General features: G+C 40.2%; 1 protein-coding gene across 1 annotated transcript in view; it reads left to right on the forward strand.

The window, feature by feature from the left end:
* CD109 (CD109 molecule) overlaps positions 1-23,257 on the forward strand; it is a 138,332-nt gene that overhangs the window by 85,310 nt on the left and 29,765 nt on the right. Inside the window, exons 16-23 of the mRNA XM_080806381.1 lie at positions 4,118-4,192; positions 4,626-4,686; positions 6,858-6,999; positions 8,005-8,122; positions 11,866-11,979; positions 13,851-14,069; positions 15,021-15,165; positions 17,619-17,795. Of these exons, the coding sequence (XP_080662507.1) occupies positions 4,118-4,192; positions 4,626-4,686; positions 6,858-6,999; positions 8,005-8,122; positions 11,866-11,979; positions 13,851-14,069; positions 15,021-15,165; positions 17,619-17,795 (1,051 nt within the window). The remainder of the gene's footprint in view (positions 1-4,117; positions 4,193-4,625; positions 4,687-6,857; positions 7,000-8,004; positions 8,123-11,865; positions 11,980-13,850; positions 14,070-15,020; positions 15,166-17,618; positions 17,796-23,257) is intronic.

Here is a 23,257-nt window from a genome sequence, read left to right on the forward strand (position 1 = left end):
GAACCAAAGACAGACACCTAACTGACTGAGCCAACCAGGCGCCCCTTGCTTTTGTTTTTTAATGTCTGGTAGTCCATGTCCTTTAATAAGCTTATTTAACCCATTTACAAGTGCGGTAATTCTTATTCTAATTAAGATTTATTTCTACTTTATTTCATACTTTTAAGTGTGATTACTTTCTTTTTCCCCTCTCTTTTCATCTTTTCATTTTTCTTCTTTCCAAGGGTTAGATAAAATTTTATTCTTCTGGTTTTGAAGTTTTACATTCTGTTTTTGTTCTTATGATACATGCCCTTAATTCATGAACCACGCATATTTATTTATCATGTTGATTTCTTACAGCTATCAATATTTGTATCTTTATCTAACAGAACAAGCATTTTCGTATCCTCTCATTTTCTTGCATATCCCTTTTGTCTTTCTCCTGTTACCATCATCTTCTCCAACCCCAGCCAGACCATGTTGCTTTTGTGAGGGATTGTAATTCTGTGTCATTATTGATTGCCCTTTTGATCTATGCTCTTCCTTCATTTTTTAATTCTGGAAATTTACATCTGTTAGTTCTTCATATATTTCCTCTTCTCCATTTAAATTTTTCTTTTCTTCTGAGACTCTCATTATTCAGAGATTGGCATACCTGTTTCCTTTCTCCATATCTCCTAACTTTTTTTTTTATGTTCTCTATCTCTTTGTCTTTTCTGTGTTTCTTGAGAGAGCTCCTCAGGTGACTCTGCTCACTCATTGTTTTTCAGTTGTATCTATCCTACTTTGATTTCTTATATTGGGTTCTTTATGTCAGCTATTATGTTTTTAATATCTATTATTTTCATTTGGTTCTTATCTTTTGTTCTTGTTTTATATCATCCATATTTTTCCTTATCTCCTTATGTATATTTACCATGTTTATTTTAAATTCTTGAACTGGGCTTTTCAGTATTTTGATTCACATGTTATGTGTTGTCTACTTGGATGTCTTTTATGGAAGTCATACTCTTTGGATGTAGTTGGGTTGGCAGCTACTCTGATAATGTCTTGTTGAGGAAGGCTCAATGCCCCATTCCAATCTGTGTGTCTTTTGAGTTTAAAGAGAGGATGGGGTTAAGCTCTAGGGACTGGAGAAATACTCTTGATCCTCCTTGTGTGATGCTGGGTTTCATTCAGTGTTTCATTTTTAAGCTCTTAGGGAAAAGCATCACCAAGAAGAAGCAATCTCTTGAGATTATGATTCAGCAGCCCTGAGAGTTTGGAGGACAAGAGGAAGAGTGAATGCTTGGGGCCATGGATCTGTCCACAGGTTCTCCTGTTTCTCACACCAGAAAGGCAGAGGAGCTGACTTATCTTCCTGACACGTTGCAACAGGAAGTGTAGGCTGCTGCTGCAGCTACTGATTTGGGCAGTGAAAATGCAGGGAATGATTGTCCTGAGACTACCCATTGGAAAGAAGCAAGAGCAGAACCTTTTCCCCCAGACTGTCTGCCTCTAACACTTTCTGCCACCCACTTACTCCCAACACACCAATTCAAGATATCCTTCACTCTTCCCAGGGTCTTCTCATCCCACTCATCCGAGTTTCCTACTTGCTTTTATTGTTTGTCCAGAGTTGGCTCTGGGGGAGGGCATCAGGAGCTTGTAGTGACAGAACATTTTTGTTTCTTTTGTTCTTGTTAAATTTATAAGTGATGCTGAGAGACTCTTGAACACCTTGGGAAAATTTAAGTGTGCTAGACCTTCTGGAAATAATTTTCAGACACCGGCCTTTGCTGCAGCTTTGGCAATCAATGCCTTTTTGTTGAGCCACTGAGAAAAGGAGACTCTCTTTTGGAGGTAGTTGCTTCTTTCTAGATAATTCCGCTGATTCATGCCAGTGTGTCAGCAGAAGGTGATCCTGCATGCATTTGTGTTCTGTAGCAGAGTTTGAGTCACGGGACTAAAACCTTCTCTCTCCATTATGTCTGGTTCTGGGTCCATTGCCTCTTTGCCAACTTCTTGAGATAATCTGACATTTCCTGTTTTCTCATTCAGTTGTTTTTGTCTTGGTGCCTGTTCCCGCACCATGTTTGGTTACCATGGATGTAGCAATGGTGGTGCTTAGCATGGCAGAAACACTGGATGCACGTGTTTCATTTTAAACGGGGTGTGTTTTTTAAACTTGGACTTAGAATCTTTCATGATTTTTATTCCCGCCTTTGTCTTAAGTTGTTTGGTTAATGCTAATGTAAATAAAGGAGATGCATTGGAATAGTTACCAAAAAGGGTATCATATCTTAATTTTTTATTGTGGTGAAATATAGATAACATAAAATTTGCCATTTTAACTGTTTAAAAAAAGACAATTCAGTTGGTGTGAATTACTTTTATAATGTTGTACAAGCATCATTACTATCTGTTTCCCAAACTTTTTCATCACTCCGGAGACTCTGTAACCATGAAGTGATAATCCTCCATTTCCCCCTTCCCTCACCCCCGCCGAGCAGCCTCTAATCTACTTCCATCTTTATGAATTTGCCTAGTCTAGATATTTCATGTAAGTGGAATAAAATTTGTCCTTCTGTGTCTGCCTTCTTTCACTTAGCTTAAGATTTTCAGGGTTCATCCGTGTAGTAGCACCTGTCAGAACTTTATATCTTTTTATGGCTGCATAATATACAATTGCTTGTGTCTACCGCATTTTGTGTACCCATTCTTCTGTTGATAGACATTAACTTGCTGTCTTTGGCTATTGTGACTGATGCTGCAATGGACTGTTGGCAGGTTAGACTCTTTAGGTCCCTATTCTTTTCAGTATATACATGGGAATGGAGTTGCCAGGTTATATTCTAATCTGTGTTTAGCTTATTTATTTATTTATTAAAGATTTTATTTATTTATTTGACAGAGAGAGAGAGAGAGAGAGAGAGGGAACACAAGCAGGGAGAGTGGAAGAAGGAGAAGCAGGCTTCCCACAGAGCAGGGAGCCTGATGCAGGGCTTCATCCCAGGACTCTGGGATCATGATCCTGGTGAAGGCATATGCTTAATGACTGAGCCACCCAGGCGCCCCTGTGTTTAGGATTTTTAGAAGCTGCCAACTTTACTCACTCTTTTAACCTATTTCACTCACTCCTGCTAGCAAGGAGTGCTATTCTTAAAAAAATAGCCTTGCTAATGTGATGATGCAAATATCTCGGTATTGAAAAAGGTATCTCATTGATGTTGTAATTTGCATTATTTTGATTATCAATGAGGTTGAATATTTTTTCTGCTTATTAGTAATTTTTCTTTTTTGTGAATTGCCTCTTTTTGTTATTTTAAAAAATATAGTTAACTGACATTTTGCAGAACTTATATTAACCATCAAATTTAGCCCATTTATCTGCCAAAAGTATGGGTTGTTTTCAATGCTGACCCCTATGTGTTGGTTTAGTCAACTGGTGACATTTAAGTTCTTCCTGGGCAAAACTTAAGCATACACTTTTTATTTTAAAGATTTATTTTATTTTATTTTATCTCTTTATTTTAAAGAAGATTTAATTTGTTTATTTGAGAAAGAGAACGTAAGCAGGGGGCAGTAGCAGAGGGAGAGGGAGAAGCAGACACCCCACTTAGCAGGGAGCCAGACCTGGGGCTTGATCTTAGGACCCTGAGATCATGACCTCAGCTGAAGGCAGACACTTAACCAACTGAGCCACCCAGGTGTGCCTATTTATTTATTTATTTGAGACAGAGAAAAGCCAGCAGGAGGAAGGACAGAGGTAGAGAGAGAGAGAGAATCCACAAGCAGATTCCCAGCTAAGTGCAGAGCCTGGTACATGGCTCGATCCCAGGACCATGAGATCGTGACCTGAGCTGAAACCAAGACTCGGCTGCTTGACCAACTGAATGACCCAAGTGCCCCTCAGCACACACCTCTTAGGAACTCTCTAGCACTGAACAAAGTAAAAATAAGTTAAGAGAGGAAATGTATTTTTAGCTGACTGAATCATGAACAAGGCATTCAAGTATTCTTTATTCCTCCATTTGTGTCATTTTCATTTAAGCTTGTGGGCTGTGTGTTGTCTAAGCAACATACAAGAAATATGACAGAGGGCAGAACAGGTTGCTGTGATTCAATTCTTGCATGTATTTTATCTTCTCCTTAGGTGGTCCATGAGCTGGAACTTTATAACACTGGCTATTATTTAGGCATGTTCATGAATTCTTTTGCAGTTTTTCAGGTATGTTTAATTTGTTACAGACTTTGAAAAGATATTAATATCTTTTACTATTGCAAACACTTTCAGAATTAATTATCTGAATTATGAAATGTTAGGCTTTTCTTAAATGTGTTGCTGAAGTGGAGTGTTATATAAGTGTAATCTGAAATGGAAAGATAATCATCCTTCCAATTTTAAAAGCAAATGGAAAAAGTACATGCATGTGTGTGTGTGTGTGTGTGTGTGTGTGTGTGTGTTCTGTGTATGGAGAGGGAGAGATAATGCTCTTGTACATATGTAAATTCTCAAAAATGACATAGAGTAAAAAATAACCTTTCTCATGTGCATAAAAATGAATGCACAAGAGTGAGTTAAGAGTATGGGAGGCTGCTGGGACATTTTATAGAGCATTTAAACTTTTATTTTTAAAGAAAATTAAAATTGTTCTTTCTAGGAATGTGGCCTCTGGGTATTGACGGATGCAAAACTTTTGAAGGATTTCATTGATGGTGTTTGTAAGTAAAACCTGGCAATGTGCTTTAAAGTATTTAAGTCTTTCATCCTAGGTATTTAAAATTATTCACATAGGTATGAATATATTCTGGTTGGACGTGGATATCATGATTTTCATTTTCTGTTCTCTTATCCTAAAGTCTTTGGCGTTTAATGTTCATCTGAGCCATGACATGGAATGTTTGTCTGGGCTTCTATCTAGACTTTTGAAATGAATGCTTGCCATTTTCTCTCTGTAGTTCTTTGAGATGGTTATATTTTTGGACATATTGGAAGATCCACCGCTTCCAATTTGTATTGCAAACTTGCATAAATGAGAATGGTTAACTCTAGACGTTGTTCTCTTTTCTTTCAGGAAACCTCATGCTAATGTCACAGTTTCTATCCCTGAATTCCCTATGCCTGTCAGTTGTTCTCAGTTACTCCATACTGACCCCAGGCTGTCCAGCTTTGGGTTGGTTTTCAGCACCACTGGGTACCCGAGCCTCTGTCCTGAAGCTAAAAAGATAATTTTATAGCCTTAAAATTTTTATGAAGTCATTTTGATTTCTATGTATTAAAGACAATATGGTGCAGTTACTTTCTTCCTATAATGATCCATCCTGTACATCTTCTAAGCAATATTTTTCCATTCTCTCTTTGCCAGTATCAGCTTTTACCTATCTTTGTTCATCTTATGAAATCCTGATTTCCACTGTAATGCTCATTCTGTTGTTAGTTATACTTATTCTATCCTTTACCTTTTCCTGAGAACTTTCTTCTACCTTTCCACCTCCCCCGCAACATAACAGAAGAAACCTGATACTCTGATTAGTATACTGTGTCCTTAGAAACCTTCTCAAGTGACTGACATTAATTTTTCTGCTTCTCTTCTGGATCAGGCTTCCTAAGTCCCTAGTGTTCGGTGTTCTCTTGAGTACTTCAGGGTCACTGCTCAGCAACCCTCAGTTAAGAGCCATTTATCATTTGAAGCTCAAAAATTTCCATTATAGTTCCTTCAGTCAACATTTAGGTCCCCTACTTTCCCTTTCCTTCTGTATACATTGAAGACTCTCACAAAAGATTCAAAGTCTTACTCTTATTGTCATCCTGGGGATTTGACTGTCTGTGTGGTCGATCCATTTAATGTGTACTCTCTTGCAGTCACCACGACGGCTGTCAGTAGTTAATCAAGGCCATTTTATTACTGGAACACTGCTCTACTTTTAGAATTCAAATGCCTATCCTTCTACCTTGTATTTTCCTTTGTTCCCTTTAATTTATCTAATATTTTGCATTTTATTTTATTTTTTTAAGATTTTATTTATTTGAGAGAGGGAGAAAGAGAAAGCATGATGAGCAGGGGGGAGGAGCAGAGGGAGAGGGACAAGCAGGCTCTCCGCTGAACAGGGAGTCCGATGCGGGGCTCCATCCCATGACCCGGGCATCATGACCTAAGCTGAAGGCAGATGCTTAACTGACTGAGCCACCCAGGTGCCCCTATTTTGCATTTTATTTTGAAATAGTTTTAGACTTACAGAAAAGCTGAAAAAAATAGAAGTAGGTGATAGAAATAGAAAGGAAGCTTTTGGTGGAATATGGGTCAGGATGCTGTGTTAACCACCTTGGTAGATGACCTTTCCTTGAGAATTTGGGATCTACTGTTTCATGGTTACTTTAAAAAAATTTAGTTATGTGAACAATTTGGAAAATGAAAACTCTTCCAAAAATGGTTTAGATTATATTGACTTTTCTGGAAATGTGTCAGTTTGCCAGACAACATGACTTTATTTTTAAGCTAGTAAACTAGATGATTGTAGCATCTTGGGGCTGGTATAACCAATGGTAATGATCACTAGGGAACTAAAAAGAGAAGAGAAAAGTTGGAAGGAACTTTAAAAATGTAATTTAACTTGTTTTTTAGCAGCTGTAAGTAGTTTTTCAGGCACTGGTTGTACAGGCAGGGAACATTTTTTTTTTTTAAGTTTTTGAGCTGCTGTAACTGGCCTCAGAGCTGTAGGTAAGTCACTTGACTTTGGTGGGTCTCAGGTGTCTTATCTGTAAAATGAGAAAGTTGAATAAGATGAACTCTAAAGTCCCATTCAGCTGAGAGGTTTTGCGGTCCTGTGGACTATGTTTATAATCATCTGCTACAGTGACTTTTTCCCCAACAGTTGTCAATATTGATTTTTAGATGACAGTGTTGAATTTCTCGAGAGGTTTGCAGAGGAAACTGAAGGATACTTGGTAGATTTTCATGACTTCTCTTCGGTTAGCAACCCACGTATCAGAAAGCATTTTCCAGAGACGTGGATTTGGCTAGACACCAACATGGGGTAAAGATTTATGATGTTCTTTGCTTGTACCTCTTTTGTTTAGTGTTCATTTTAAGTAAATTTTGTGTTCTTTCTAATGTTTAAGTACAAATATATTGTGATGAACAACTAAATAGACCAAGAGGTTTTTATTTTAGAATCTTTCTTGTATTTAAATGTAGTGTTTAAGAAAGCCACATGCAAATTGGGGCAGTGAGAGTATTATTAAGAAGATAGACCATCTTCTAATGAAGGGTGGTTTTAACTTCCTTCAAGTTTCATGGTACTTGTTTGAGAAAATTGCTGAGAGTATGCTTATTGGCTTAGGGTGGGAAGCACTTGTAATTACTCTCTACCTTGTGGCTCCTTGTCAAACACCCCCGTAAGCCACAGGAAGAAGGAGCACAGGTGGTGGGAGGATTCAGCTTAGTTGACCAACCCTGAGCTTTCTGGCCTGATGACTGAGCAGATGAGTCATGAAATCTTCACATGTTTTATGGCCAGCCATTTATGGAAACTTGAAATAAGACACAAGTCAAACCTCAAAAAAAAAAAAAATAGCATTGACAGAGATACAGAGAAACTTGTATGCAAATTGACAGAAATAAATCGAGTTAAATTAGAAAATAGATATTTATTGTCTCTATATAACATTTATGAAAATAATGGTCATTCTGAAGGTATAAACATTGTAGAAAGCTTTTAGTGGACCCTGGGTCAGGATGCAATGTTATGGCCTTATTAACTGAAATATTCCTTAAGAATTTAGGATCTACTCTTTCATGGTTACTTAAAAAAATTTAGATATGTAAATAATTCGGAAAATTAAAACTTCTAAAAGTGGTTAGGTTACATTGACTTTTTTTTTTGACATATGTCAGTCCTTGGTGTCGTGATTTTTATTTGTTTATTTAATTTTATTTTTAAAAATTTTATTGACATATAATGTATTATTTGCTTCAGGAGTACAGGTTTGGGAATCCTCAGTCTTACACAAGTGATTTTTATTTTTAATCTTGACTTCAGTTCTAGGCTTTACCAAGAATTTGAAGTTACTGTGCCTGATTCTATCACTTCTTGGGTAGCCACTGCTTTTGTGATCTCTGAAGACTTAGGTCTTGGACTAACAAGTTCTCCAGTGGAGGTAGTGTATTGAAGACCTGCTTGCAAATGTTAAAGCTCCCAAAGCAAAGAAAGTGTCAACTCTTCAATGAATTTTCAAAAAATGATTCCTTATGATGTTGACTGGTGTCTAGAGATTCCTTGGCCTTTCCTTTTTGTTTTTCGTTGGTTTTATATTTTAGAATGTGAGCTGTATTAAACTCCTAAATGTGCTATGTCCATATTAAGATTTGGATAAAACTTCATTATTGACTGAACTCAGCTATTCCAAAGGCAAGAAGAGAGGTAGTTTCTGTGTATTCCCTCTGCAAAGGATGGGCAGACCTTCCCAAGATGTGCCCTAGCATATCTTCCCATTTCTGGTCAAACTGCATCACGTGTTACTTCCTAAACCGGTTGCTGGCAAGAGGAATATTATGAGCATGTCTGGTCTTAGACCGTTAACTTTCACCTCTGTCATAACTAAAGTCCCCCCCCCCTCTTTTTTTAAGATTTTATTTATTTATTTGACAGACAGAGATCACAAGTAGGCAGAGAGGCAGCAGAGAGAGAAGAGGAAGCAGGCTCCCTGCTGAGCAGAGAACCCGATGTGGGGCTTGATCCCAGGACCCTGGGATCATGACCTGAGCTGAAGGCAGAGGCCTAACCCACAGAGCCACCCAGGTGCCCCTAAAGTCCCCTTTTTACAATAGATACTTTGTTTTCCCCTTCACCATCTAGAATGAAGGTCATAGGAAATATGGTATACTTATATACTCAGTTAAAAAAATCAATATGATGCCTGAAGTGAAATATTAAGGAAAAATGAAAGGAAAGTAATGTGTAGTAAAATATATATATATATATATATATGTGTGTGTGTGTGTGTGTGTGTGTGTGTGTGTGTGTGTGTATTACACTATAAAAGTGGTCAGACATAGTTGCACTAGATGGCATAAATCTTTAAATATTTACTCCATGCATATAGAAGCACCCTGTGTGTAACAGCTGCAAGTGAAGTTTGATATGTATGTATTGTTTTAGCATCTCAAAAACCTTTAGTGGCAGGGGCACCTGGGTGGCTCAGTGGGTTAAGGCCTCTGCCTTCAGCTCAGGTCATGATCCCAGGGTCCTGGGATCGAGCCCCGCATCGGGCTCTCTGCTCAGCAGGGAGCCTGCTTCCCTCTCTCTCTGACTCTGCCTGCCTCTCTGCCTGCTTGTGATCTCTGTCTGTCAAATAAATAAACAAATAAATCTTTAAAAAAAAAGTATAAAACAAAACAAAACAAAACAAAACCTTTAGTGGTACTGCCTGTGGTGATGTCAGTCTTTGAAACCGTGAACAACTTTTGGTAAAGTCACAAACAAAACAAAGTGCAGTCTTCTGTTGATTTACAACATAGTTGTATTTGCAAAAAATTCAGGGTGTATTGAAAAATGCTTTGGGTTTACATATCAGGTGGAAATAGGTTGTAAGTTCAGGTCATTATAAGCAGGTACTTTACGGGAATGTCTGAAGAGATATTCAAGAATCATGAGGGATGGGGGACACTTTTTCATTGTCTGGGACTGTCCTGAGCGTCACAGACTCTCACCTACTACCCTTCAATCATTGTGACAATCTAAGACAGTTCCACAACTGTCTAAGTAAACCTCTAGAGGGAATTACTGCTGCCAGTGACAACCATTGGCCTAAACTAATAAAGATTTATTTTCAGAGGTGAGGTAGCTGTTCAGCTTCCCTATAGGATTTGGCCGACAATCTCAGAATTGGGTCCCCAATGAGAAAGTACATGCACATGTATATGTCAGAAGGTAGTAAGCAGAACATCATCTAGACTTTCCACATGAGTCTCAAACAGGGGTGTTGGATTTGGCAAGTGGCTTTTCAAGCAGTTGGCTGGAGTCATAATAGCATAGTAGGTGAGGAGCTTGGCTTTGGCATCAGGCATGCTGGGGTCCTTTTCTGGCTTCTCCATTCACTAGTGACGTGACCTTGTACTAGTTACAGAGATTTCTGGACTTCAGATTTCTTTTCTGTAAAGTATGAACATAGAACCTGCCTCATTGAAGTTGTAAAGATTAAATGAAATAATTTGTGTAAAGTGTCTATAAACTTTAGTGGGACTACATCAAAATAAAAAGTTTCTGCACAGTGACGGAAACAACCAACAAAACTAAAAGGCAACTTACTGAATGGGAGAAGAGATTTGCAAATGACATACCCGATAAAGGGTTAGAATCCACAATATATAAAAACTGATAAACTCTGCACCCCAAAACCAAATAATCCAATTAAAAAATGGGCAGAAGACACAAACAGATATTTCTCCTAAGAAGACATAAAGATGGCTAACAGACATATGCAAAGATGCTCAACATCTCTCATCATCATGGAAATCCAAATCAAAACCACAATGAGATATCACCTCACACCTGTCAGAATGGCTAAAATATAAAACTCAAGAAAAAACAAATGTTGGTGAGGATGTGGAGAAAAAGGAACCCTCTTGCACCACTGGTGGGAGGGAAAATTGGTGCAGCCACTGTCGAAAACAGTATGGAGGTTCCTCAAAAGACTAAAAACAGAACTACCTTATGATCCAAGAATCACACTACTGGATATTTACCCCCCAAATACAACAACACTAAATCAGAGGGATACATGCACCCTGGTGTTTATTGCAGCACTATCAATAATAGCCAAACTATGGAAGCAGCCCAAGTGTCCACTAATAGATAAATAAAGGAGATATAGTATATAAATAATAAAATATGGAATATTATTCAGCCATAAAAAATGAAATCTTGCCATTTGCAACAGCATGGATAGAGCTAGAGAGTATTATGCTAAGTCAAATAAGTCAGTTAGAGAAAGACAAATACCATATGATCTCATTTATAGGTAGAATGTAAGAAACAAAACAGATGGGCAAAGGAAAAAAAAGACAACCAAGAAGCCGTTTCTTTTTTTTTTTCTTTTCTTTTTTATTTATTATTTTTAAAAAAGATTTTATTTATTTATTTGACAGAGAGAGAGATCACAGGTAGGCAGCGAGGCAGGCAGAGAGAGAGGAGGAAACAGGCTCCCTGCTGAGCAGAGAGCCCGACGTGGGACTCGATCCCAGGACCCTGAGATCATGACCTGAGCTGAAGGCAGAGGCTTTAACCAACTGAGCCACCCAGGCGCCCTCTTTTTTCTTTTTTCTTTTTTTTTTTTTAAAGATTTTATTTATTTATTTGACAAGAGAGAGAGAGATCACACATAGGCAGAGAAAGAGGGGAAGCAGACTCCTTGCTGAGCAGAGAGCCTGATGTGGGGCTTGATCCCAGGACCCTGAGATCATGACCTGAGCCAAAGGCAGTGGCTTAACCCACTGAGCCACCCAAGCGCCCCCCAAGAAGCAGTTTCTTAACTGTAGAACAAACTGACAGTTACCAGAGGGGAGATGGGTGGGGGGACGGAGGAAATAGGGAATGGGGAGTAAAGAGTATGTTTACCATGATGAAAATAAAATAAAATAAAATAAAATGGTAAAAAGATAAAGTGGCTGGATCCGAGTAGGCACTTAATAAACTAGTTAAATTATGTTAAATAACATAAATCACATCAATTTATCAACATTGACTTGGAATAAGTTGGCTATTTGTTTTCCATTGATAGGCAAGTGGACATTTCCATGTGGAATTATAGGCTTTACAGGTTTTGTGAGATTTGCTTTTAATTGCATGAAATGTGAAGCATTTTGACTTGAATAAAGTATGTATTTGTTGTGTTCTTTCCAGCTACAAGCCTTCCAACCATTTTTCATATTTTTGAATCTTCCCTACTCTGTTATCAGAGGTGAAGAATTTGCTTTGGAAGTAACCATATTCAATTATTTGAAAGAAGCCACTGAGGTAATATATTTAAGGTTTTGTTAATCATTCACACTTCAGGAAAGAACAGAGAAAACACACAGCGATTGGGTTGTTAAATGTTTGGATGTCTGGGAATCTAAGCTTTTTATACATTTCTGAGAGACTGAAAATATACATACTTTTTCAGTGATTTCTTCTGCTTAATTAATGTCTAAGGAGAGTCTTAGCATCTACACATTCTCTTTATTTCCAGCACAGGAAAAACCTGCTTTAGCACAGGGAAAACCTGCGTTAGCTGCGTAAGTCCTTGAGGTCTCTGAGGCGGGTCTTTCTCTTCCCTGCCTCCCTGTACTTTTTCCTAGTCCTCCCTGCATCTTGGAGGGTGTTGCTTCTTCTCACTGCCATTCTGTGCTCCTTGCGGTTGGCAAGAACTTATTCAAGACTTGGCTTGAAGCTAGGATGCCTTTCCTTACCCATTCTGTTATGTGTTGTTCCCATGTTTATATAGTGTATTTGATTCTGAATACCGTGTGTTCAAAACAAGGCTTTGTTTTTTGAGTCATGTGCTTTATGTTTCCTTAGTTAGTTCCCTGGAAGGCAGAATTAGGCCACTGTTGGTGTTGTGCTCCTTGTAGTACTAACCAAGTGATTGATTTTTTTTCCCCTCAGAGTAAATAGGGATTATTAATCTCATTATATGAAAATGCTGCAATCTCTTTAAGCACTATGTTTATAAACTGTTACTTTAAAATTGTACTTAAAAATTTGGGGGGGTAAGATTTTGTTTATTTATTTGAGAGAGAGAGACAGAGCACAAGTGGAGGAGGGAGGGGCGGAGAGAGGGAGGACAAGCACCTGATGTGGGGTTCGACACCAGGACCGTGGGATCGTGACCTGAGCCAAAGTCAGACACTTAACCCACTGAGCCATCCAGGGGCTCCTAAATTGTACTTCTTCACCTAGTCAACAATTGTAACATTGTAAAGAGCAAAAGATCTGGAATCAGAAGGCCGGATTCAATGTCTTGCTCTAACACTTACCAGAAAATAAGTTAATAGTAGTTTCCTCATCTGCAAAATGGGACTAGTAATTATCCCTACAGAAGATATTTTGAGAAACAGATGAGAAAATAAATGGGAAACAATTCATAAAGTGTAAGTCCTAGATAAATGCTGTTCTCGGTAAGATTTGCAACTTTGACATACTTTACTAAATTTTACAACCAACATATGCTTCAGGACTAATGTCTGCGTCATTCTTTCCTTGGAATAATTTTTTTTAAAAGATTTTATTTATTTATTTGACAGAGAGATATCACAAGTAGGCAGAGAGGCAGGAAGAGAGAGAGAGAGGAGGAAGCAGGCTCCCTGCCAAGCAGAGAGCCCGATGCGGGGCTCGATCCCAGGACCCCTGAGATCATGACCTGAGCCGCAGGCAGAGGCTTAACCCACTGAGCCACCCAGGTGCCCACCTTGGAATAATTTTAGTAGAGACTCTGAGTAGTTGTAATAACACTTCATCCTGTGTGTCTTAGGTTTTTCTAATGGGACCAATGTCTTAAGATGACACAGTTAAACCAGGCTGGTGGCAATACCATAACATGAAATAACCTTTCTGGGCCATCCTTCCCCTCAAAGGCTTCGGGTAATAACAGAATTTAATGTTAGTGGGAGTTTAATCTTAGAAACGGAACTGAAGGGTGCCCTTTCTCCATATATCTTGAGATGGAGGAGGAGAGCATAGAGAAATCACCTTTTCCCTGATAACTCTCTTGTCCTGTCCTTGGCTGCATCTGTCTCACTTTCCTCTCATCTTGAGCCTCACAGATTTAATAAACTTTACTGTAGTAATAAAGCAACACTTTCCTGAGGAGCATTTATTATATAAAACTTTGATAAATTTCCTTCCAGGTTAAAGTAATCATTGAGAAAAGTGACGAATTTGATATTCTAATGGCTTCAAATGAAATAAATGCCACAGGACACCAGCAGACCATTCTGGTTCCCAGTGAAGATGGGGCAACTGTTCTTTTTCCGGTCAAACCCACACATCTGGGGGAAATTCCTATTACAGTCACAGCCATTTCACCTGCTGCTTCTGATGCCGTCACCCAGAGGATTTTAGTCAAGGTAAATATTTGAAGTCTCAAATAAGTGAGATGGAAATACATAATCGAAAGGGAAACAGAAGATGGTTTTTCTCGTGGTTAAATTTGTTGTCAAGATCTAGTAGGTCATCTCCTCCACCCTCCTGGTATTGTGTGATTGTTTTCTCATCTGTATGTAAAGATCTATAATATGTTTTGGAAGTAATTGCCAATGACCTCTTTAGCTTTATGGTATGCCCCTATAGCTAATCTCTTTTGCTGTCAGTTACATTTAGAAACTGTGTTATGTTGGGGTCCTGTTAAATCACCCCAAGTATATATATAGATTTTGAATTTTGGAATTCCTTAATACAGTTAGAAGAGATTTCATAAAATTTTTTTAAACCATTTTATTTATTGAGAGAGAAAGCATGAGTGGGGCAGGAGGGGCGGACGGAGAGGGAGAAGCAGACTTCCTGCTGATCAGGGAGCCCAATGCAGGACTCATTCCCAGGACCCACGCCGAAGGCAGCTGCCCAACCAACTGAGCCACCCAGGCGCTCGGTAGAATTTTTTTTTTTTTCTTTTTTTCTTTGTTTTTTGAGAAGGCAGAAAAAGACAACTCAGCCTTGTGGATAAGCACTTGTGTCTCGGGTGAGACAGCCCTAGGTTCATATCCCAGCTCTGTCAAGTGTGACTTTGGACAAGGTATTTAGTCTCTCTTTGGATAAGAATAGGATTTACTCAGAGGGTTTTTCTCATCACCCTTTCATCTTCTTTGCCATTTCATGAAATGTTTTGTTTACTCTAACTAGAAAGTGAACATTTATTAACAGATTTGAAGCAGGAATAAAAAACAGTAGGTATTTATCTAATTGTACACATACTGTGAACACAGCAGGCAAGATGTTTATCTTATTATTTGCATAAAGTTCTCTGTAAACAGAGGAGTCGAGATGATGTCAATCGATATTGTGTTTCTTTTTTCCAACAGGCTGAAGGAATAGAAAAATCGTATTCACAATCCATCTTGTTAGACTTGACTGACAACAAGTTTCAAACTCCCCTGAAAACTCTGAGTTTCTCATTTCCTCCCAACACAGTGAGTGGTAGTGAACGAGTTCAGATCACTGCTATTGGTAAGAACACAGTATATCACCATCACAGCTGGTTTATTTGTATGTGACCACATGCATATCTATTTTTGGATGCATTTTCTTATCTAGTCCTAATGAGAAGAGGTTGCAAAAATTTTTAGTTGGTACCAACTGATGATTACAATAGAAAGACTAGCAGATAGGTGTCCTAGGCCAGTTCTTAATCGCAGTGTCCATATAAATCATGGGGATCTCCTCTAAAGGAAGATGCTGGTGTAGTAGGCCTGGGGTGGGGCCTTGGGGTATGTATTTCTAACAGGCTCCCAGTTGATGCTGATGCTTCGGGTGGATAGACCACTCTCTGGGCAGTAGGGCCTACTATAATGGGGCTGGAGGGAGGGGTTATTTCTAAGAGCAGAGCTTCTGCTCTCTGTGGCTCTCGACCACTGGTACATAATCAGAATCTTCTATGGAGCTTCATAAAAACACAGGCTCCCCTTGCAACCTACATAATCAGAATTTCTTAGCTATGGCTAGGGTGCGTATATTTTGAAAAGGTTTCACAAGCGCTTGTGAGGACGGAAGGTTGAGCGCTGTTTGCCGAGAGCAGTTCTCTGTGCGCAGATAACCTTCAGAGCAGGAAGCGGCCCGCTGACTTCACCCTCTCCTCGTGACCTTCTGGCAACCCGAAAGTACTTTTTCGTCAGTTGTTAAACATAGCTTCCACACAAACGCTTTGTTTATATAGCTGCGCTTCACAAATAACTGGAGGAAATGTTTAGATTAATGAAGATTAATGAGTCTAAATAGTTCGTTAGGTTTTCAGGCTGTCAGGACCTAAGGCACTTTTTCAGAGATTGTTTTAAATCTCATCTGTAGGTGGAATGCTTTCCAGTATAACTCAACCAACCAGTCCCTCTGGAGGGGACTTTTTGGGAGCCTTAGGTGTAATTCTTAAGAAGAATTAAATACGCCCTCTACTTAGGGGAATAAATTCTCTCATAGTGTTCGGATGCTGGGAGGTGCAGCATACGTGGCGGGTGGGGGAGTGGGGGTGAGGGGGATACTGCCCACAGGCACGCGCATGCGCTCACACACAGGGAAGAAGCCTTGAATTTCAAATGTATACCACCACTCCTTCCTACGTTGGAATGAGTCTGTCTTTGGTTATTGAAATACTCTCGAGGTTTGATTTTTTTTTTTTGAAGATTTTATTTATTTACTTATGTGTGTGTGAGAGAGAGCACAAGCAGAAGGAGCAGCAGGCAGAGGGAGAAGCAGACAGCCTGCTGAGCAAGGACCCGGGTCCTGGACTCGATTCCAGGACCCCGGAATCATGACCTGAGCTGAAGGCAGACACTTAAGGCAGATGCTTAACCTACTGAGCCACCTAGCCCCGCCTCACAGTGGGGTCAGAATTAGAACTCAGCCTCTGTATTTCTGAAGTTTTACTTATTTCCCTGAGTCATAGTGTTAAAATGTGGGTAGAGGTGTCTTTTAAGCAGGCATTTTCTTTAATTTTACGTTACTAACTTTGAAGAATAGTCATAATCCTTTTTGATCCTGAGATTCATTGAAATATCTATATATATATTTTAAAGATTTTATTTATTTATTTATCTGAGAGAGAGAGAGCACAGAGGAAGAGTAAAAGGAGAAGCAGGCTCCCCACTGAGCAGGGAGCCCAATTTGGGGCTTGATCCCAGGACCAGAGATCATGACCTGAGCTGAAGGCAGACACTTAACTGACTGAGCCACATAGGAGCCCCTCATTGAAATATTTTTGCATGTTAATTCTACTTTGTTTTTGCTAAAGAGAACACACTGAAAAATACTACAATCAGGCGTTTTGCTGATTGCCCTTAAAAAAAATCATTTCTCAAGTGTTTATAGGGTATTAAATAAGAAGTCAGAGTGAAGTTCTACTTATGTGAAGAATACTACTAATAAAACATTTCTTTTCTATATAAAAATGATGGTTTCCTAATCAGTTCCTGACATTTTTGTTCAAGAATGATTTTTTAGGGATATATGGGTGGCTTAGTCGGTTAAGCATCTGCCTTCAGCTCAGGTCATGATTCCAGGGTCCTGGGATCGAGTCCCCCATGGGGGTCCTTGCTCAGCAGGGACCCTGCTTCTCCCTCTGCCTGCTCTGTGGGTTCTCCTGCAGCTATCTGTGCTTCTGTTCTCTCTCTGACAAATAAATAAATAAAATCTTAAAAAAAAAAGAATGATTTTTAAACTTATTTTTTGCCTAGTGTATGCCACATCTTTACCTGAGGTAAACATCTGATTTGTCCCGTAATCTATGAGCTCAGTGCCACTGTGTTACCAGTTATTTGACCAGTTTTCCTAAAAGCTCAGCGTAGACTTTGTACTCTGTTCCAAGCGGTGGTGTACTCATCACTTCAATGTCAGCTGCCTTCTGTCCTCCGCGGAAGTCTCCTGGCCACCAGGACCGTTTGCTGAATGTATGGAGTATCTTGTGCTTTCAGGAGATATCCTCGGTTCTTCCATCAATGGCTTAGCCTCACTGATTCGGATGCCTTACGGCTGTGGTGAACAGAACATGATAAATTTTGCTCCCAATATTTATGTTTTGGATTACCTGACTAAAAAGAGACAACTGACCGAAAACTTAAAAGAAAAAGCCCTTTCATTTATGAGGCAAGGTAAGCATTTTAGAAATATAGTTTTATTTGTAAATTAATTTCTTCCTCCCTCCCTCACTCTTTCCTTCCTTCTTTCCTTCCTTCCTTCCTTCTTTCCTTCCTTCCTTTCATTCTATCTTGGCAGAGTCCATATTTCAGTATAGTCCAATTTGTCTTTGCTATGTGACTGTAGGACTAGATGGTGTTGAAATGTGCTACAAGTTCAAGCCGTGGGAAGCTGTCACCATTCTTCCTGAAGCTAATTGTCACTAACGCCTGCTAACACGTTAAGGAGTTAGTGTCTCGAGGGGTTTGTATTTTAATAAGGGACCTGACATTTAAAGCTACTTAAGAATCTAGAGGACTGAGTGTTCATTTATTCATCACACCATTCATGGAGTATCTGTTGGTGCCTGCGTCAGCTCTGCCACTGAGGAAACAGAGGAGGTCAGGGCGTTTCTTGTCAAGGAATTCCCTGTCAGGGAAGACCGTTGGTACATACACGCATGGGGTGTCATGGGGCGGGCATCTTCTCAGTGCATTTGAAGTATCAGGTAGGTGGGAGTTAGGAGGGCACATTTATACGGGGAGGTCCTGCTGGCCCCCCAGATGATGCCACACTGGTAGTTACTGTCCCGACTCCTAGGGAGGCTGATACCGTCTGCAGACTCCGGATGCTTTGTGCCTTGTAAGTAACAACAGTTGTCATTAGCTGAGAGCTTATATGTGGCAGGCAGTGTTCTAAGCACTTTATACCTGATGTCTTATTTAATGCTCACAGTGTTAGTATTGTCCTCCTATTTTTACAGATGAGGAAACTGAGACACAGAAAGGTTAATTAACTTGCCCAGGGTCACACAGCAATGAGTAGCAGAGATGGGATTTGAACTCACTCCCTGACCTCAGAGTTCATGTACTTAATGTCCACACTTAGATAAAAACAAAAACTTTTTTTTTAAAAAAGATTTGTTATTTATTTATTTGACAAAGAGAGAAAGATAGTGAGAGAGGGAACACAGCAGGGGGAATGGGAGAGGGAGAAGCAGGCTTCCAGGAAGTCCGATGCAGGCCCAATCCCAGGACCCTGGGATCATGACCTGAGCCGAAGGCAGAAGCTTAGTGACTGAGCCACCCAGGTGCCCCCAAAACAAAAGCATTTTTAATAATAATAATGTGAATTTGATTTCCTCAAATACTCCAGAAGCCAACCACCCAAAGTTACAGGCTCAGCTTTGCATTTCCATGTTAGGGGACTTCTAGCAAAATCTCTGTGTGGCTGAGTTTATCTGTACACAGTTTGGGATATCTGCTGCCCCTCAAACTCATGAGGAATAGAATGGTTTATGTAAAATGCTGACAAAAGAACCCCTTGTTCAGTGTAATCTAAAAATCAAGTCAACACTTCCCAACTCCTAAGTGTTTTATTTATTTATTTCTTTTGGAAGGAATGGGTTACATGCAAATAGAGGCAAGCTGTTAGTGGTTTTGCTAACTTCTGCACAGTTAAGAATTAGAAAGCTTAAAGACACTATTTTGATGTGAGCTTTTCTTCCAGGTTCCCTCATTGTGTAGGGACTTGTTTATCCTAAACTAAATTTTATGTTATAATGGTAATAACTAACCCTGTTTAAAGGCTTTCCAAATGTTTTCATTTAGTTCCTTTTTTCTCCTTAAGATTACCTATTTATTTATTTATTTGAGAGATAGAGAGCGCGCACACGTGCGAGTGTGCGAGTGTATGCATGATGGGGGGAGGGGCAGAGGAAGAGGGAGGTAGAATCTTAAGCAGACTCTGAGCTGAGCATGGAGCCCAACGCGGGGCTCAATCTCATGACCCTGAGATCATGACCTGAGCTGAAACCAAGAGTCAGACACTTAACGATGCCACCCAGGTGCCCCATGTTTTCATTTAATTCATACAAAAACCCCAGGAGGTGGGTGTACTGATATTATTTCCATTTCACAGATGAGGAAACTGAGGCACAGGGAGGTTACATAACTTACGCATGATTACTCCCAGGTGGTCCGGTTCTGGAATTCATGTTCTTCTTCAGATCAATGTGGGATAAGTTTACTTTGCAACATTCTTAGGTTGTTAAAAGCAATAAGCTTGGGATGGAAAATGTCCAGGAATTGGCCAAAGTGATTGAGTATGGCCAGTGTGCAAGAAGTCTCAAAGGGGCTTCTGATAAAATAGTAAGGGGGGAACATGGGCTCCTATGGGGAAGGAGACAGCAGAGACACCTGAAGTGTCAGGTTAGACCAGAATGTGGGATCCAAGAGGAAGAGCTGGTGAGGGTAGGGTCCAAAGCTCTCCCTGGGGTAGGCTGGCACGAACAAGGGCTGAGAGGGAGGAAAGGGGTTGTGAGTCAGGAACCACGTACTGCTTGAGAGGACAAACTGAGGGAGACCAGGGATTGGAATCAGAGCTGAGTCGGAACTGAGTGTTGCTGTGGGGAAGGTGAGAGCGGTATATTTTCCCTCGGGTTAGAGCCAGGCCCCGCAGGCCTGCAATGTGGTTAGGTCTTCAGGAAATTCTCAGAAATCTCCAATTGTTACTTTCCATTCAGAGCTGCCTATTTAAAATTATCATCCTTCATACATGTATCTGTGGATCAGTCATATTTAAATATATAAATACAAGAGCTACTTTTTTCAAGTTCTATTATAATTAGGTTTAAGAAGTGGTACCGAGTGTGCCATGCTAAAAAGAAAACTGAGATTTTACACATTGCCATATGGTTATACTTAAGGAGATGAAAAATATTTGGGATTGTCATAATTCAACTGTACCTTTTTAAAAACAAGATGCTGACTTGTATTCAAAATTTGGTGTGACTGGCTTCAAGTAGAAAGTAGGTAGGAGCTAGGCTATTGCTAGGCTATTGATACACATTCTTTGGGATAATTTAATAAAATAAGGTAAAATATTTTAGAAAGTGCCCCATAATTCTGTGTTTTATATGCTTTACGAATTATGATGTTGTCTAGTCAAGAATCAGTTCTTTAAAAAGACAGAATGAATTTTCTACTTTGAACCACTTAAGGAATGATAAAATGATAAATCATCCCTTAAAGATAATTTGAGTTGTGTTCTAGATACTTTGCTCTGGGTTAGCAGAGGTCCTAAAAAATGAATGTGCTAAATCCTCGGTATGGGTTTTTTTGTTTTTCCCAAAAGGAGCGCTCGTCCCTCAGGCCAGCCCTAGCCAGGCTGAGCGCCAACCTGCAGTATTTCAAAGCCATTCTCCTGGGGGCTGCATTTCCTTGATGCTTGGGAGCCTTCCTCACCCTTGCTGGTTGTTTGAGGGTGCAGAGGGCCAGGGGGCAGAAAAAACATGGTTCTCTGAAGGCTGTGTAGTCTTGCAAGCTGCTGTAGGCTTGAAGAACACTACTTCTGTGAAGTAGGCAAGCCTCATGTTGGGGGACAGGAGAACCCTGTGGTGACAGTTCCCACTGTGGATCCGGTCACACCGGGGCTCTGAGTCCTGCCTACTGCTTTGGGCCGGTTTCCCTGAGCCTTGTTTTTCCACCTATAGGATAGGGGTCATAAAATACCCACTTCACGGGGGCTGTTTTGAAGATGAAATAAGACATTTTAGCACTTTAACACAACAAATGCCCAGTAACTGTTAGCTGAAGTGTATACAGTCAGTTGCATCTGACGGGGAGTTAGGGTCTGCAGTCAGCAAGCAATCGCTGTCCATCTGCCTCAGAAACAGATGTGAGGTTCTGCTCTTTCCATCCCATGGCGAGTCCTTCCACTCACACACCATCATTGCTCAGCTGGACAACTCCAGTGGCTTCCTTTTACAAAGCCTCTCTGCTTCTATGTCCATTCCCCTTCAATACAAGCTCCACATATAATAAAAGGGATTTTTTAAAAAAAGATTTTATTTATTTGTCAGAGAGAGAGAGAGAGAACAAGCGGGGGGTGGGGGGAGCAGCAGGCAGGGGGAGAAGCAGGCTGCTCTCTGAGCAAGGAGCCCAATGTGGAACTGGATCCTGGGGACCCTAGGATTGTGACCAAGAGCTTAACCGACTGAGACACCCAGGTGCCCCAATAAAAGGGATCTTTTGAAAATGTTAAAATCAGGTCACTTCCTTGCTTAAAATTCTGTAGTGGGTTCTGCAGCGGGTGACCTGGCCTTGGCCTCCATCTCTCACCTCACCGAGGCTGCCCCGTCTTGGCCCCCTTGGCTCCATCTGGAACATTCCCAGCTCCATGGTGCTTCAGGGCTCTAAGCTTAGCTCTTCCTTCTCCTGGGACCCTCCCGTGGCTGGCTCCTTCTCATCACTTAAGTGGTGTTTCCCTCGCAGTGGCCTTCCCTTCCCATTTAGGAGCTCTCATTTCTTTTTCTTTACCACACTTAGCATTATGTACAGTCATTTCGGTTGCCTGTTACCTGTGTGTCTCCAGCACTAGAAGGTAAGCTCCGTGATAGTGGGGGCCGTGTTTAAGCTTCTCACCATCCTATCGCCATATGAGCCCTGCTTTAAATGCAGCCTGGATGAAGGAGTTACTCTCAGTATTCATTCCTCGGGGCCTCAGATTCCTCATCCTAATGGGGGCTGGGCCCAGAGCATCTCTCAAGTACTTCCACAATGCCGTGATTGTTTATAAACACTAAAGGTTCTACCTGGCCTGGGCCTTTTCTTAGGATCTAGGCACTGGGGCCAGTGGTTTCGGCTCACCTTCCGAGCTGGCGAGATGGCTGATGGAAGTCGACACAATGGTGCTCCCCCAAATACATCATTTCACAGGCTGAATTCAATTTTTTTGTTTCAAAGTCGTGGACAAAAGCTTCTTGGTATAATGATTTTCATTATGAAATCAGTGTCTCATTTCAGAGACTTTGTTTTTTCTTTTGCCATCACATTTGCCAAAGTCCTTTAAATACACTGTAGTTGTTTTTACTTTTTAAGAAATTAAAGTGGCTTTGGCATGAGTCATGATTATATTATTTAAATGTCATTTATGAACAGCGCATTGTTTTACTTAAATCATGCTTGGCCCAGGAGCCTTGTAACCTAACCCATTGTTTTTTTGGTCAAAACAACAGCTTCATCATTGAACGAAGTCTCTCCTGCTGTCAAAAAACAAAACAAAACAAAAAAAACCTGTAAAACAAAAACTGTTTTTGATAAGGACTGGAAATGCTGTTAATTGGAGATTTAAACCCCTTGTTTTCCTGGAATATTTAAAAATGGAACCTGTGGCTCCATTTTTGAAGTGAGACTCAGACCGAGCCTAGTTGAAAACACATTATATTTATTTTCTGTTGAAATAAAAACAGGAGGGGCACCTGGGTGGCTCAGTGGGTTAAGCCTCTGCCTTCTGCTCAGGTGTTGATCTCAGGATTCTGGGATTGAGCCCCACATCGGGCTCTCTGCTCAGCGGGGAGCCCACTTCCCTCCTCTCTCTCTGCCTGCCTCTCTGCCTACTTGTGATCTCTGTCTGTCAAATAAATAAATAAATAAAT

This window comes from Martes martes (genome assembly GCF_963455335.1).
Source record: "Martes martes genome assembly, chromosome: 6".
NCBI classification, from domain to species: Eukaryota; Metazoa; Chordata; class Mammalia; order Carnivora; family Mustelidae; genus Martes; species Martes martes.